This window comes from Musa acuminata, chromosome BXJ1-6 (assembly GCF_036884655.1).
Source record: "Musa acuminata AAA Group cultivar baxijiao chromosome BXJ1-6, Cavendish_Baxijiao_AAA, whole genome shotgun sequence".
Classification (NCBI taxonomy): domain Eukaryota; kingdom Viridiplantae; phylum Streptophyta; class Magnoliopsida; order Zingiberales; family Musaceae; genus Musa; species Musa acuminata.
The window spans coordinates 38,160,848-38,177,620 of NC_088332.1; the positions used below are offsets into that span (position 1 = coordinate 38,160,848).

The 16,773-nt window shown below is 37.9% G+C and overlaps 1 protein-coding gene and 1 long non-coding RNA gene across 2 annotated transcripts; both read left to right on the forward strand.

The window, feature by feature from the left end:
• Positions 1-380: 380 nt before the first annotated feature.
• Positions 381-5,898, forward strand: LOC135676835 (uncharacterized). Its single transcript, XR_010514443.1, has 5 exons — positions 381-953; positions 1,056-1,127; positions 1,240-1,276; positions 4,577-4,726; positions 5,329-5,898. It is a non-coding gene; the product is annotated as an uncharacterized LOC135676835 (long non-coding RNA).
• Positions 5,899-8,392: 2,494 nt separating this feature from the next.
• Positions 8,393-16,543, forward strand: LOC135676836 (filament-like plant protein 3). Its single transcript, XM_065188461.1, has 5 exons — positions 8,393-8,551; positions 9,059-9,289; positions 12,575-12,770; positions 14,077-15,881; positions 16,045-16,543. Exons 2-5 carry the CDS (start codon positions 9,179-9,181, stop codon positions 16,378-16,380), a joined length of 2,448 nt encoding a protein of 815 aa, XP_065044533.1. The 5' UTR covers positions 8,393-8,551; positions 9,059-9,178; the 3' UTR covers positions 16,381-16,543.
• Positions 16,544-16,773: the final 230 nt, after the last annotated feature.

The window sequence follows — 16,773 nt, forward strand, 5'->3', positions numbered from 1 at the left end:
ATGATCTAGGAAGTGGACGGTCAGATTAGAGGACCCCTTCATCTGATGGTGTAATTGACACGGGTGGTCTCCCGGCTCACTCATGTCTATATCCAGTGACATTGTGACGACTGTTACATTGACTCTAATAATTACTCCCGTCAATTTCACATAAAAACTCACATACTAATAGAATAATAATAGGTCACCACTTCATAATATATCTATTTAAGTACATATATATATATATATATATATATATATATATATATATGCGATATTCCATTTGCTACCACTGTGGAAGATTTGACGCCCATAATTTAAGCTACAGTAGCGTACGATGTGATCATATCATATAGCAACGTTATCAAGACATATCGTGGCATGTGATCAGGTGGAGTGCAACTAATCCCACGAGGACTTAATGCATGCAGTCGCGTAGTGATTCGAAGATTGACGGGGAAGTACGTAATGTCATTTACGGGAAGACAACTTGATGTTTGTATCATTCAGCTGTAATGTGAAATAGGAGAGTTGAAAGGAAAATGATTTTTAGGGTAAGATTGTTACATAATATTTCCTCATTTATTCTGCGACTTTGGGTTTGTGTTGGTGGAAGAACTGATGAATTGACCGATTGGTTTAATGGTAAGAATTTAGTGAATTACTCTGCAAAATCTCATATTTTAATGGTGAAAATTAAGGCTAAAAATGTCGCCTCTCTCCGATCGATCCCCTCCTAAAAATGTCGCCCGGTTCCGTTGCCCCCACCACCATCCCAACTTCGTCTAACCTAGCCTCGTCAGATTTATCGATTAGGAACTTGTGTGTCTGTTATTTAGGGGATTGGAATAGTGGGGAGATGACGGGGAAGAAGCTGAGGTTATGGACAGCTTTGACTATCCCGGAGGTTGACGAAGGCCGCGCCGCAAGGTGGACTTCCTCCGCCGAGATCGTCTTTGGTCACGGATAAGGTATATTGAAAGGTGGATTTTGACTTACCTTGATAGTATTGTGTGCTTTGATTATGACAATAGTTTGTTCGTGTTTGGGGTTGCTGGTGTTTGGATGACAAGAACATTGCAACGAGGGCTGTATGTATAGACCAGACAAGACGATTGTTTGGAAGATCATGATTAGTGCCCCAGGTATTTCTCATGACAGATTTTCTTGCCATAGAGGTACTGCAGAAGATGCTCCAAGGTTAGCTTGTTTACGGGTCACTGAAACTGTTGCTTTATATCTTTTTGCTTTCTACAGGGTTCCCTGTTCTGGTGGTGGCGTTGATGGTGAATTTGTGAGTTTATACTGACATGTTTTTTTTGCTTCTTCTGTGCAGTGAAAAATGCAGAACTTCTTAACCGTCGTCTTATTTACTTAAGTTTAATGCATCTTTTAAAAGTATTCCAGAAGGAATTATGAATTTATAGAATTAAATACTGGGTTCTACATCGATTAGGGATCTTCTAAAAGTTTGTTGTAGAAGGATGCCATGATTAAATTTTATTTTTTTCTTTGAAAATGTTCATTTCTCCTGAATTTAGTGGTCCTAATATGGTTTATATTCCTCCCAATAATTCATGCATTGCTTGCCTTTCTGCAACAACACTGCTTGTATGAGTATCTTTGGATCACAGTTCTGACATTCCCTCCTCCCCCTCCCCCTGTCCCTCTCTCTCCATGATTCTTATCTTACCTTGTTTTGTAACATAATCATAATGTGAATATTATTCTGCGGTGCTTTAAAAAGGTTGTTATCTGATTTCTTGACAAAAGATAGTTATATTAGGAAATATTGACATTTAAAGCCTTGAAAGTTGACACCACAGTAGGACACATCCTTTGTGATTTGGGTGAAGGGGACTTTAGTTATCAAAATAGATCTTTTCTTTATAATGTGATGTTCTTCTTTATCTAATACACCTGGGGAGAGTTTACTTGTCTGTTTATCAAATGAGCTATTATGCTGGACTTCTATGATAATTTACTAAGCATTCATCATATTAAGATTCACAGTCCACAAATTAACATTGGCTAGCGTCATTAATAAATACTGTAAATTCTGTGGGCAGACATCCTTAAGAAAGTTTCAAGTGTCAACTGCATTTATAGGTATTGTTAATTAATGCTTTGGTTCTCTATGCTACAACCAGGAGTAATAGTGGTTGATATTGCTAGGCAGATTAGTCATTGAACATATTGGATGTATCTTATGCATGATCTCATTCAGTGTCTGCTATAAGCAACAAGGAAATTTGCAAGTATCATTTGAAGACTGCACTAATTTTCTGTTTCTGCTAATGTTTGTGACAATATAGTTTGATACTAAGAGATTTTTCTGGCTCTTAGTTTGGCTAATGATATTGCACTAATAGATCTCAATGGCGGGAGAGAATTAACTGTTGTTGACCCTAAACATTTGGGATCTGCGGTTACATGTCATCGTTGTTGCTAGTGTTTCTCATTGTTCTGGCTTTCATAAGTTCAACTTCAATCACATATTTGCTCCTATGTTGAAGAGATTTCAATTTATGCATTCATAGCTTGTTATCTTGACTTGGAATTGAGTTAGTCTTTTTGTCATATATTAACTGTTTTTTTCTTGTCAGCAAGAGTTATGTGCATATAGTTGGTCACCATGAAAACCTCGCTTAACATTTGTAGAGTGTGCCTTCATCTGTCTACTTAAGCCATTATAATTATGAGCAGAGCTTGCTTTTCTTTCATTTCAATGTGCTTTTACACCTTTTTATTCGTTGTGGACTTCGCCAATCTGCTGTTTAGTATGACAACTTTTGGTATATTATTAAGTGTGAATGCATTTTTGACTTTTGTGTTGCAGTCAGACCAGTATAAACAAACCTGTTACCTTAGCAAATTAAAAAAATCAGATCTAGATTCATGAAACTTCAATTAAGCTGCTGTGACTTTTTACATGAAGGGAAGTTTGGAAGTGAGGGAAAGATGTAGTTTGAATTCACAAACACCTAGTTGTCATTAGAATAACCACTAAAAAGATTGGGCAATTTTAATAGAGTTGAGTCTCAAAATAACTCGTAACCGCAGATATTAGAACTGCACTGATCATTTACCCTCAGGTTAGTGGGTTATTGGTCAGACATGGGTCAATTGATTGAAGTGCTAATAAAAATTATAAAAATAATATTTATGTAATAAATTTCTCTCTTTTTTTTCCTCCTTTTTCTTTTCCTTTTTTTCTGTTTCTTTTCCTTTCATCTCTGCTTCACCAGCAGATTTTCCCTTCCTCTTTTCTTTTCTATCATCGCCGAGCGATATCTTAAATGCCTGAGCCCAGATGAGGGCTGTGCAATACTCTCATAAAGACATGAAGGGATTTGTGGAAACTATTTCGGTTTTTTGGCCCGTAAAGCCTTGTCTGCGGGATCTTACTGGCCGTATATGATGACAGAGGCACGTAAATACACGAGGAGATGTAGTAAATGTCAGCTATTCTCACCTCAGCTCAAGCAACCAGGCCAACCCCTATCTTCCTCCCTCTTATTTCCCCTTCTTCCTTCTCATGTACAGTGAGAGACAACAAAAGAGTGAGAGATGGCAGTGGCTAGAGAGGGATATAGGGTGGCAACATGTGAGGCAGCAGGACATGGAGGTCTATGGTGAGAGATGGAGAGAAGGCAGCGACAATGGAGAGGGAGAATGTTTGGGCTCAAAGATGAGAAGACTGTGTAGCAACAATTTTTCCCTTGGTATTACCAGAGAAGGAATGAAATCCCCTCAGTAACAATTTAGTCAATTGTGCATGGGTGACAAAGACAGAGTGGTTTACTTGCACTTGGCTGATTCACAAGTTCATCAAAAAATCGACTGGATCAGCCTGTTCAATCTGGTTTTTGTACATAAACTGAACCTGAAGCTTGTGGCTTTCCAATAGCATCTTCGATTTGGGTTTGGTAAATTTTCATGATTGAGAATATTGAAATGTGGTTTGTTCAATTGTCAGTAAATTATTATTTACACATTTGTCTCTCGATTGGTAGGCTTCTAAATATTGCAGCATTAAAACAAGAACTAGATGTAGAATGAACTAATGCAGATTGCAGATGAGTTATTTAACGGATTATCTAACTTCACAGCATATTCATCATGCTCTCGAGTACATCAAAATGAAGGGTGAATTGGTGCTACAGAGTGCTTAAGTTTCTCTCAAGCTCTCCATACACTTAAGTGATGTGGTTTTGCATTAATACTATGGGATATAGTTATCTTTGTTATATACATATACTTGCATTAGAAGATTACTTGTTTCAACTGCAGGGATGAGAGTGATTTTTATACAAGGCCATATCACCATAAAGATGTGCTATAAATTATTGAAGTTCTAGAAAGAAATATTCATCTTTTTATCCCTGTGATAAACGTGAAACTTCATTTTACTTGACCACTTTCCTGACCATACCTACTGCTAGTGGCAAGGTGTGATGAGATTGATGTAGATGTACATCTTTGTCCTCATGTACAAGTAGTGTCACAATAACAGTACCGTTTCTTGTCACTTAGACATGATATTTTTGTTGAATGTATAGCTGGCCCCTGATCTATTGTTTTCTTATTTCAGGCTCTAAGGCTGCATACTGAGTCAGGAGCCGCAAACCAAGAGGGAAGCTACAGGATCATCAAACCTCACAAAAGCCCTAGGAGTGGTGTAACATCTTGCCAGTCTGGGATTTTGGCAGCTACAGTGGCACCGGCTAGCACTGGAATTATGGTAAACTTGAAACAATCCAGTGTGTCTCAATTCAAGTTTATAAGAAGAGAAGTGTTTATAAAGAACAAGCTCCATAAACCCAGAAATGAACAGTACAGCTAGAATGTTACAAGAACTTAAGCATGATCATAGGGTTGCATGAACCTAAAAAGACAGTTCCATGCAATCTTGCAGTTATCACATAGTATGTTGTACCCACTCAGTTATCTTGCAAGGGCCAAGTAGAAGACTCGGTGATGATTTAGGTTGACTGTGTGAAGAACATGTTTTCTGCAAGAAATCTTTTCAGTTGCTTGCAATTTTTATCTTCTTTCCTATATCAAGCATGCTAAAAAAAAGCTTCATGTATCTTTTTTTTTCATCTTCTACATCGGAGCCTCGGTCTATACTTCAGTAGCTGAGACATTCATGTCATACTGTTAAGCTACATTCCAAATTGGCAGTAGTGGTACATGAATACTTTGATGTTCCAGGTGATGTTATATCACTGTTCATTTGCTTGTTTTGTTCGAGCTTCCTATTATTATGAGTCCCTTTCATGCTACATCTATTATAGTACTTTGTCAGTACTTGTTTTTGACAGATTTTTTATGTTGAATCAGTGATCTGCTACCCCGTTCATGGCCCAGCTTGGTGACATGTCTTCTCTGCTTGTCAACCCTTCTCCACATCGAATTCTTCATGTTGGGTGAGTGGCTTACATGTCTACTGCAAGGATATAAAGCCAAGCGTCATTTCCTTGTCTGTAACACCTAACTAGGATGAAGATGCCATGGCGACCACAGAACAGAGAAAGCACAAACTGCTGAAAGATCAATGTCTCAGTCCTTTCCTGGTGTCTCTCTTCTCTGGCTTGGTTGTCCATTGGCACCAACTTTGTTGTGTGGGAAATCATTCACGGGACTGCGTGCTGTTGCTGTCATGGTTGTTGTTCCTTCTTCCTCTTGGTACTGATGGCCGTAGATGGCTCTCGAGGTCACTCTGCCCATGACCATTTAGCTTTTCTGGAAAAAAAAAGGGGCAGAGTTCTATTGTTTCTGTGCTGTCCTCAATGCAGCAAAAACTCATCATGAATTATTGATCCTGATCATGAACAGATCATGAGACCTCATGTTGTTGGAAGCTGAGAAATCAATCATAACTGCATTAAATTGTTACAAGATACAATGTTGTGGTGTTGGATCATTCTGGTTGCTTAAGGTCTGACCAAAGAGATCCTCCCCTTGCTTGAATTGTTTTCTAGTGTCTGAGAAATCATTGTGTTACTGATGATGTTAAAGTTAATTCTTGAGCTACCCAGATTATATTCTTAATTTTAGCTTGCAAGTGTACTGTATCGATGAACAACATTATATAAGCTTGGAAAAGCTGCATTTCCAGAGTCTGCTGCATTCTTTACCCAAACCTCCATTGTCTCCACCTCATTTATAACAACACCTTCAACTCTAATCATATCGTGCAGATGTTCATCATTATCAATAAGAAACTTCTAAATGTAGAGATTCGATGAGCATTAACAGTAAATTAAGCTAGGAGAAGTAAGAAAATGGAAAATTGTACCAGTGGTTTGCAACAGTGCTGCCAACTGCAGGGTTGGCTCCACAAAGCTCAATCAGCAGATGCCTGCACCACATGCACGCCATCTTAAAGCTGCAGCAGGTAGAATGATTCCACGAGGAAGAAGAGGACCATTTGCATTTCTTAGCTTAGGGTTTACCCTTATGCAAGTGATTCGCAGGTGGAAGATGAAAAAAGAGATGCCTGAAGCACCAAAGAGATACATTCCAAAAGATGCACCAAAAAAATACCAGGGAGAATAGTGCAGAACCACATCCACTTGACTCGAGTAGTGTGCCAAGAACATGATGAGCTTGGTGGAATGACAAATCTAGGCAATAGAAGAGGTGATTTGTCAGATCTGCAAGGTACCCCAGTCTGTAACAAATTAAAGAACCCTAATATGACATGGTTGTGTTGTTTGTGGTCTGTGTTCGAAGTGGCATCACAATTATGTGATGCTTAAAAGCATAGGTATCAAAATCTGATCATAGTTCCTAGACAACATTAAGGAGATTAGAGAGCAATGAATATAATAGAGTTCTCTTTTCTTTCATCTTTATGATGATAAAATAAAGAGTTGCAAGTATTATGATCTTTTATAAGATTAAAATGGTGATGATCCAATTTTTTTTATCATGCCTACAAGTAAACTTTAGGGATGAAGAAGCAGCTTATAAACATCCAACTTCCATTGGTGCACTCAACTTGGCATTGCACTGTTTTAGAATGATCCAAGCACCAAAACCTGAGATCTATCATACAAGTAAAGACTTGAAGAACAGCCAAACCTGACATGTACTGCTCCCTCTTTCTGCCATTTAGGTGACACAGAAGCTGGCATCTTTCTGAAATCTTGTCATCAGAAATGTGATGATGGCAAAAGCACAGAAGATTTGGATGTTCATTAGATCCAAATACTTTCCCTTCATCTAATTCTGATTTATTTTCTTTGTCATGGTGATCAGTTTTATATGTAATATATGTAATATCAATGGCACATACATTTACTTGTTCTAAAAGCTTATAGGGTCTAAAACTGGCTCGCATAAGCTTATTAAGATTTATAAATATATCGAGTCTTTCTTAGTAATTTTAAAATTTTGATAACCCAATTAAAATCTTTATCAAGTTATATATGTATTTAGTCTAAAATTTTTTATCTCTATATTTATATTATTATTATTATTTTTTAATGAGGATAGTTGACTTGCAAAGAGCTGTTTGAGAATCATGCTCAAGACATCTATTGGTACCAAAAAATGTTTCTGAAAAGACATTTTAGTTAATAGAGATGGGATTGATTCCCTTGAAATCACATCCAAAAGGAACAGATGAGTTGAGGCATCATTACCTACAACAGCCAGCCATATGAGCGGTACTGCTGCAGTCATCCACGATAAAAGGGAACATCGAAAAGGTTGAGAAGAAACAGTACAAGAAAATATTACGTGATCTAACATAGTCAGTCAGTCAGTCAGTCAATCTTGACTGTGAGACACAGATCGATGCAGAACTGATCAGTATCAGGCAATTTACTATTTGGCCCCTTCGAAAATTCTTTCATATATGTCTTATGTAGCTATGTAGTCAGAACATTGCAGCAGATGGTCTGTAAGGAAGATTACGTTTATATGCTTGCAAAGATCAGAAAAAAAAGTAGAATGTTTCATATTGTAATGTTAATATAGTATAAATCGAAGTATTTAAAGGTATTATGCATCGTAAATGTAAACTAGAATTTTGGAATGATGGATATTTAACTCGAATTTTGAGAAATAAATATGAGAATATACATAGAGAGAGAGAGAGAGAGAGAGAGAGAGAGCAGTAGAACGGAACGAGAAAAGGAAGAGTGTTGAGGCTGACTGTGTCTCTCCTGCGAAGCTAATAATTAGTAGTAATGGCAGAAGGAGAAAGCATGCAGAGGAGAACAGCGCAGAGTGCGCAGCTGCAGCGCCCGAGGGCGGGAATGATGCCGGCGCTGTTTTGAAAGCGTTAAGAAAATGGAGCCCCCCTCGGAAGCAAAGTAAAAAAATAAAGCAGAAAAAGTGTCCCCAAGAAGGCGACTTTCTTCTCCCATTCACATGTGCTGCCTCAGAGAGAGAGAGAGAGAGAGAGAGAGAGGTGGGTTTTGGAGCTCGACTGAAGGGCAATGAACAGTTTTGTAGCCCCAGCATGTATAAAAGATAGGAAATTGAAGGAAAAAATGGAGCGAGAAAGAACAACCCACGCCGATTTCGTGTCTTCTGACATTCCTTTCATCCGGTATGAATGACGACTTCGTGACCCTCTTTATGACTCCAAGCAGAACTCGGGTTGAGTTGTGTTTTCCTTCTCTGTCTGTTTCTCTCTCCTTTTCCTTGTGTGACTATGTTCTCTCTCGTTTTTCATCGATGTGATGTAGTTGGTTGTAAGCGATGAAATTTTGGGATGATGGGTAGTTTCTTTTGGCTTTGCCGCAGAACTTTTTCTTCTACGTTTTCTGTGTTGGGGTTTTCTGGTTTCTAATTGTTTGTCATTTTATTATCATTCTGTTCTGCTGTCTTGGAAAGATCGAATCTTGGATGATTCTGACTGTTTTATGTTGAAGTTCATGGCCATGGTTAACAAGAAATATTTACTTTTGCTTTGTTTTAGTGAGGGATGGATTATATTTGTGTCTTTCTAGCTGCATTTTGCTATTTATTGCGTTTTCCGTTCAATTTAGGTTTAATTATGGTCAGTGGAGTAACGGCTGTCCGATCCTGGATCACTGCTTCTGTGTGTTTGTAGGAATTGTGTGTTCTGCGAGGCGTAAATTTTTGGGATCTTGAGCTACTCTGGAATTGGGGAGGTGGTGGTGAACTATGCAAGCAAGGTGCTGTTGATTCATTTGATGCTTGACATTGTAGAATGGACCCTCGGAGTTGGCTGTGGAAGCGCAAATCACCAGAGAAGAGCCCTGGTGAGACCGAGAGTTCGGGATCAGTATCCTCTCATTCTGAGAGGTACTCGGATGACCAGGTTAGTCTTTGGCCCACTTTAATAATTTTCGCTGCTTGTCATTTAAAATGCACTTATTTGTACTATTATCAGAATTATGCTGCTTTGGATTCTTAAATATCAATCAACTCAAAGCTTCGGAAAGAGACCAAATGAAGCATATGTAATTGTTAATAACTTGTTGGAAAAAGGAATTCCTTGGTTATCATGTTATCCTAAGAGTCTAATCCAGAGCTTGAACTTGTATTCATTTGTCTAATTTTTCTTGAGGATATGGTTGGTTTGAGTCAATCGACCTTGGAGCATACCTTTTTTCTCCCTGCTCTGCAGAACTCTGAATTGTGAGTCAGGCAGGAACCATTAGAGTTTGGTTAGTGAAATTACCTCGTTCATTTTGTAATATGTTTTCTCTCGATTTATAGCATGAAATTTTATTTATTTTCATATAAAATCTAGCTAGTGTCCTAAATATCACAATCTAGATTCTAGTCTAGCTAGTTTTCTGTTGGCCAAGTGCTTACGTGAGCGCTCATGCAGTAGTAAGAAAATATTGTTAACTCTTACCTGAATGTGACTGATGGTTTCATGTTGAAAAATAAAGTCAGTTAGGTGTCTTTAGCAAGGAAGCATATTCCCTATTGTTCATCATCGTCATATCTGATTCAGAATATGAGGAAGCGGCAACCGCAGTGGTAGTAGAGAAGAAAAGGAGGAGGAGAAAGAAGAGTATAAGGAGGCAGAGAAGGAGAAGAGGAGGAGGACTAGGATAAATTAAAAACTGGCCTTCATTATACTCAGCCATGGCAGTTCAGGATTTGTACGTAATATCAAATAGTCTCACGAACCTAGAATTATTGCATTAATTGCTTTAGTTATTGAGATTTGTAATCTCTTACCTGATTTCGTGTCGGCTAGTATAGACTAGCATTTTACCCTCCTTGTTTCATGTATGTTTACACAAATTCGTTGTGTTTACTTTAGGGTAGATTTGACACCTAAAATTTTGTAAGCTTTTATACCTTGTTGGTTAGAATATTCCATGGTTTTCAATGACAATTGAAGCAATCCCATCATTTTTTATGTAAATGTGAGTGGCATTGTGATTGTTGTTAGTAGTGAGAGTGAATTTAGAGCTTTTGATCATGCAAATATCAGTACTAGTATATGATAGTGTAGATAGTAGGATGATATAGTTTTTTATTATTGGATTATTATTATGTCTTGCAACCTATAATGGTCCGAGTAACTGTATATATTATGATGGAGTTGCATTACAGCAGATTTGTGTACACATTTGGTGATTGCATTAGTTACATTTTTGGCACCTGTCATACTGTTGCTTGGTGTTTTTCATGTGATGTCCTTTAAAACTGTGAGATAATTGGACAAGCCAAGAACTGGCTATCATATGATGTACTGCAATCTGACACCTTTGGAAAGATGATGACGGAGCCATCCATGGGCACAGAGGGTATATGGTCAATGATCATCCTTATTTTCTCTAGGAGACATGATCCTTAGGTAGTCTCGGTCTCTTCGGTCTGGGATAATGTGCTCTGTGAGAAAGAAGAGATTCTTCAGAATTAACATGATTCACCACAAGTGGTTAGATTAATGGACGAACTTCAGTGTCTCTTTTGATGCATCCTTGCATGGTTAGATTGGTCAATATTAGTATCTTGTTGGTATGTTTGAACTATGCTGTTTTTTCACGATGGTGAATCTTGATTGTTGCCTTCTTTTACTATATTCTGTGCTGTATCAAAATAATATTATTTAAGAGCTTTCAATTATATTCACGTTACATCATATGAAATTGTTTGAGATCCCGCTCATCTATAGTAGTGTGATACCCTACATCAGAATTATGTGATTTGACTGATCCCATAGGTGACCCTTGACCCGTGTAATTTGCTACCATTTGCTAAGAGCAAATAGTCAGTGGTGCTGTCTTGATTTAAGCACCAATGATTCTTTTGCAATCTAGCCAGGCAAGTGTATTTTGGAAAATGATTATTTTATTTTATTTAGGACATCAGTAGGCAATGTGTTGAGCCACTGATTATGCTTGTTACTCTGCACGTAGACTTGTTTTGGTTCCTTTTCAGGTTATGATTTGCCAATGTTACAGAACATATATAAATACAAAGTTAAATACTGTAAAATGTTTTATGTGCAAACTAGACTTGTGCATGCACGTTGATAATTGCAAATTTGGGTTGAACACTTTGGCTCGAGTGTGATCCATAGTTTTGGTACGAAGCAGTAGAGAGAAAAGCTTCATGTCGATCAGGTGGAGATTCAACTTAGCTTTTAGATTTTTCTGAAAGAAATATGATCAATCCTATCAGTTTGAGTGGGTAATGTTGGATACACCTGAAAATGAGACAACATTTTATCTGGATAGGGTTTCTTGCTTATTGTCTTGGTACTTCTTCACCTTCTATATGTAGAATGTTGAGTGATTGATTTGAGAGAGCTTGAACACTTTGTTTTCTTTTTTTCTCAATCACTCCATCATTCATGAGTAAAATCAATTTCCTTTGTGCATTCTATTGTTTTCTAAACCCAAGGAAAGAACTATAGAACTGTTGAAATAGGGAGGTGAGAAAAGATAACAAGTTTACTACTAGTTGGTGGTGGACGGTAACTTCACTAGCCTTAATGATTTGTTTTGGTTGCCAAATCATATTCAAAGCACCAAGCCAGAGTTTATCAGATACTGATGCCTATCCGTTTATTCTTCTGGCATATCTTTGTCATGTGTGATGTTGTTCTGGCTTCTAGTTTTCAGTGATCCTTTCCTCTATCATTCTTTTTCAGACATGCAGATCATGATCAAATTGTGATGATTATCCTAGGCTGATGCCCATTATGACAGATTCACATTTCCAACGGTATGCTATTCCAGTGATTTAAATTTTGGTCCGATATTAATTCTAGTGACCTACCGGACCATTACAATTTTGGTGTACCAAATGGTATTGTATCTCATATAGAGCTATATATTTTGATACTGGAGCTCACTCGAACTGTTAAATACCGATCTGTACAGGTCAATACAGTAGAGATCTTAAACCTTTTTCTACTCTAGGACAAGGTATCCTTGTCAACATAGGATGAAAAGTTGAGTTTTTATCTTCATGTTCCCTACATAAATATAAGTAAATTTCCACTGACCAGATGTTTTGATATGTGTTTCTAGAGAATTGAATGATGTACTTGGAGATAATTATAATTTAATATACTTGGTTATATAATAGATAAGCTTCAAGACAATAACTAGGCCTGTTCTTTGTTAAGCAGGAAGGCTTAAGGGCTTCTCCAAATGATATTTCAATCCATGCTGATTCGCCAGAAATTTCATCCAATAACTGTGATGGTGAAGTTCATGAAAGTGTGAAGAGATTGACCGAGAAACTGTCAGCTGCTCTTCTGAACATCAGCGCCAAAGAGGATCTTGTCAAGCAGCATGCTAAAGTCACAGAAGAAGCTGTTTCAGGTAATTGGCCCTAGATGTCGTTTGTAGAGAGTGCTATGTTTTCCGAGTGGTAGAGAGAAATGTCATAACCCACATACATGTAGAATGCCTCCTTCAGCAGATACCATGTGACCGAGAAATCAAATATGCCTCTTGTTTGGATATATTTAGTATTTTATTTGGCTTCTTTCTTAACACTATATTAATTATATACAAGTTATGAAGATCAAACAGGTATAGACTAGACATTTTATTTTTCTTTGTCACTTACTCTTCTTAAGTAGGCACTCCCTCTCATTTCAGTTTTAGAAAATTAAATTCTCTAGCTTATGCAGATAAGTTAGTTTCTTTCAATAATTGTGCTTTTAAGATTTATTGTCTTTTACTTTCAGTTTTAATAAGGAAATAAATATTTTACATATTTCAGGATCTTATGATGTCAGCTTTTCTTTGTACATTACTGTAACTCTTCAACAGATAAACTGTTGCTACCTAATGATTAATAACAGTGGAGAAGGCTTTCTTTGGCATCTAGGCTAACAGAGTTTGATTTCCTTCTTCACATGGCTATTTGATTTTTCTTCCGAAAAAATAATCTATATCAATCTTCTATATTTGAATGATGGTATGAGAATATCTTATTTGATCTGTGTCTCATTAAAATAACGGTATCTGTTTTCTATGATTCCCCCAAGTTATCCTGCTTTTATTAGATTGGGGCTCATAAATAAATTGTGCTGCAACTTGCATGACATCTCCATATAAACATAACTTTGCCGCTTTCTTCACATCTGGCGAGATTGATACCTCTAGTAACATGACTTCTACAACCAAAAAAAAAGATGACCTTCATTGCAGTATACAATTATAGTTCAAAAATGTGGAAGAATTCTCTTTTTACTATGACCTATAAATATTTGTCATAATATAACCTTGTACTATCCTCTCTCCTATCTTTCCATCCATGTACAGTCTCCATGGAGACACAGGTACAAAGTGTTGTTGTCAAAACAACAATTATCTTACTATCATGCAGCTGCACTTGCTCTGTGCAGGCAAAGACTCATGGCTTGATGCAGTAAGCTGTATCGGAATAATGATCTATTAAATATGCACATTTAGGACTTCAGAGGGTACATTTAGGGATGTAACATGGAATGAACATTTAATGCTCTTTTGATCTATTTGGTATCTGAACTCTCTTACCCACTTCATAGATAAAATTCCAATAGATTTGGAATTTTCCAATTGTTCAATTACCAGGGCCCATTTACTAAATCCTCATGTTGATTTGTAGTCTAAAGCCTAAAAATCTGGAATTTGATAGGCTGGGAGCAGGCAGAAGCTGAGGTTGCAGCCCTAAAGCAGCAGCTTGAAACTGCAGTCCAGAAGAACTCTGCCCTTGAAGATAATATTAGCCAACTTGATGGGGCCCTAAAGGAATGTGTCAGGCAGCTCCGTCAATTAAGAGAAGAGCAAGAAGAGAAAGTTCGTGATTCCATCACTAAGAAGACACATGAATGGGACTCCGAGAGGCAGGAGTTTGAGAAACAACTCGTGGAACTTAAAACACAGCTTGAAGATGCAAAGACTGAAGCTGCAACACTTGATCATGAATTTCAGGCAAGACTTGAAGCTGTTGAGAAAGAGAATATGGCTCTGAAGACCGAGCTCCACTCTCGATCTGAAGATCTTCAGGTTTTATTGCTAGAGAGAGAGCTAAGCAATAAAGCAGCAGAGACTGCAAGCAAGCAACACTTGGAGAGTATAAAGAAGGTTGGTAAGCTTGAAGCTGAATGCCATCAATTACGGAGTATAAACCGTAGGTTATCATCTGTAAGCAATCACAAGCCAATTGCTAGCTCAGTTTGTGTCAAATCTCTGACTGATAGTCAATCAGATAGCAGTGAGCGGTTGATTGGTATGGATAGTGAACATGGCTGCTCAGACTTATGGGCATCTGCTTTAATTGCTGAGCTTGATCAGTTCAAGAATGAGAAGGGTAGTTCAAGAAACCTCACGACGTCTGTAGAGATTGAGCTTATGGATGATTTCCTTGAGATGGAAAGACTTGTTGCTTTGCCTGAGATTGATCATGGAAGCTCTGGCTTTGGAGCAGAAGCTGATTCCTTCCCAGTTGTCAGGAGAGACAGCCCTCCGAGGGTTGAAAATGAAATTCTGCATCATAGATTGATTGAGTTAGAAGAGAAAATCGAGAGACTGGAACATGAAAAAGCGGAATTAGAGATAACTTTGGCTGACTCACACAATCGGCTGGATATGTCTTGCAATCTTCTGACAGCAGCTGAGGATAAGATAGTTGAACTGCAGAGAGAGATAGATTTGGCAGATGAATCAAAAGAAATGGTCAGAAGTGAAGCTATGAATTTGGAGGGAAGGTGGAAAGAATTGGAGACTCAGCTAGAGTCAGCCTCCTCGGAAAATGTAAAGCTCTATGCGAGGGTATCTTTGTTGGAAGAAAGTTTTGAGGCTGAGAGAGCATTGTCTGATGAACTTAAATCTAGGATAAAGATTTCTGAGGATGCTAGACAGGCACTGGACTCTCAGCTCAAGTCAGCACATCTGGAAGCCAGAAGTCTAAATGAGAAAGTAGGACTATTAGAATGCCAGGTTAAGGAGGGAAGGGCATTGTCTTCAGAATTAGCAGCAAAAGAAGAGGCTTTGGAGGCAACAAGAAAGGCATTGGAATCTCAGCTTGAGCATGCAAATTCAGAAGTCCGGATGCTACAGGAAAAGGCTAGTTTCTGGGAACTAAAAGCTGAGGAGGAGATGATATTATCTGCTGAATTTGCAATTAAACTAGAAGCCACTGAGGCAACAAGAAAGAAATTGGAGCTTGATCTCAAGTCAGCACACGAATTTGCCACCGAAGTAGAGGCTGCGGAGACAGCAAAAAAGGCACTGGAAACTCAACTTGAATCCGCACATATAGAAGTTGTGAAGCTGAGTAAAAAGGTAGTCTTGTTAGAAAGGCAAATTGATGAGGAAAGAGCAATGTCTGCAGAATTTGCGTCCAAGTGTCATAAATTGGAGGATGATTTGTTGAGGATTAAAAGAGAAGCTGATCTTTGGAGCGTTACAAACTCCAACCGAGAACGGAAGATAAAACAGGTGAACCTTCTCATATATTTGGTTTTTCTTTACCTTGTACTCACAGTTAATCTGTCATTTCTGTCTCCTTTGTGCTCCATATCACTGTTTCGCTTATCCTTGTCCGTCACTTGTTATGCACAGGTCAAAGTTCTATGATTCTAATGTGTTGTCTGTGTTGCAGGAGAAAGAACTCGCTCTGGCTGCTGGTAAATTTGAAGAATGCCAGAAGACAATAGCCTCTCTGAATCAACAGTTAAAATCATTGACAACTTTGGATGACTTAATGTTTGAGGCTGTGCAGCCCGAACATAACATTGGCTTGGCAAATCTTAGTGGTACCGAAGCCGATGATCTCTATCACATCGATTCTTCAGAGGTAATTGACAGTTTTACTATTTCCAATGGCAGAGAAAGGAGCTCACCTCAATCTTCTCCGCGCTCTTTGCTTTCTCCTTCATCCTCAAATCTGTCTGAGTTTATGAGAGCATTGTCTTGTAGCAGGAGCACCACTCCTTAGGTCAAATAGGAGATGAAAATTTACAAGTTTAAACAACTTTGCTGTTCAATATATAGCAAATGTACATCAAAGAGCTGGTGGTTACTGGTTTTTTAGGATGCAATCAGCAGTTGATGGTTCTTCCTTTTTATTCGGAATGCAAGTTAATTAGTTTGCGGTGATTCGAGATCTACTTGTGTATTATTGGTGTATTGCACAACTAATGAATGTCTCTCTTTTGAATGGTTCGTGAAATCATTGCTTTAAGACTACTTTCAAGTCGACTACATATTTGTTCCTTTGCATTGTTGTTAGATTCTTGATTTCTATCAGAAGGGAATATGAAGAAATCCACCTATATATATATATATATATAAGCAAACATAGTGCCATTAAAGAGTCACTCATTTGTTT

Coding starts and splice junctions, on each gene's coding strand:
- LOC135676836 (XM_065188461.1), top strand. CDS start 9,179: ATGGACCCTCGGAGTTGGCTGTGGAAGCGCAAATCACCAGAGAAGAGC. Junction 9,290..12,574: donor AGAGGTACTCGGATGACCAG/GTTAGTCTTTGG, acceptor TTTGTTAAGCAG/GAAGGCTTAAGGGCTTCTCC. Junction 15,882..16,044: donor GAGAACGGAAGATAAAACAG/GTGAACCTTCTC, acceptor TCTGTGTTGCAG/GAGAAAGAACTCGCTCTGGC.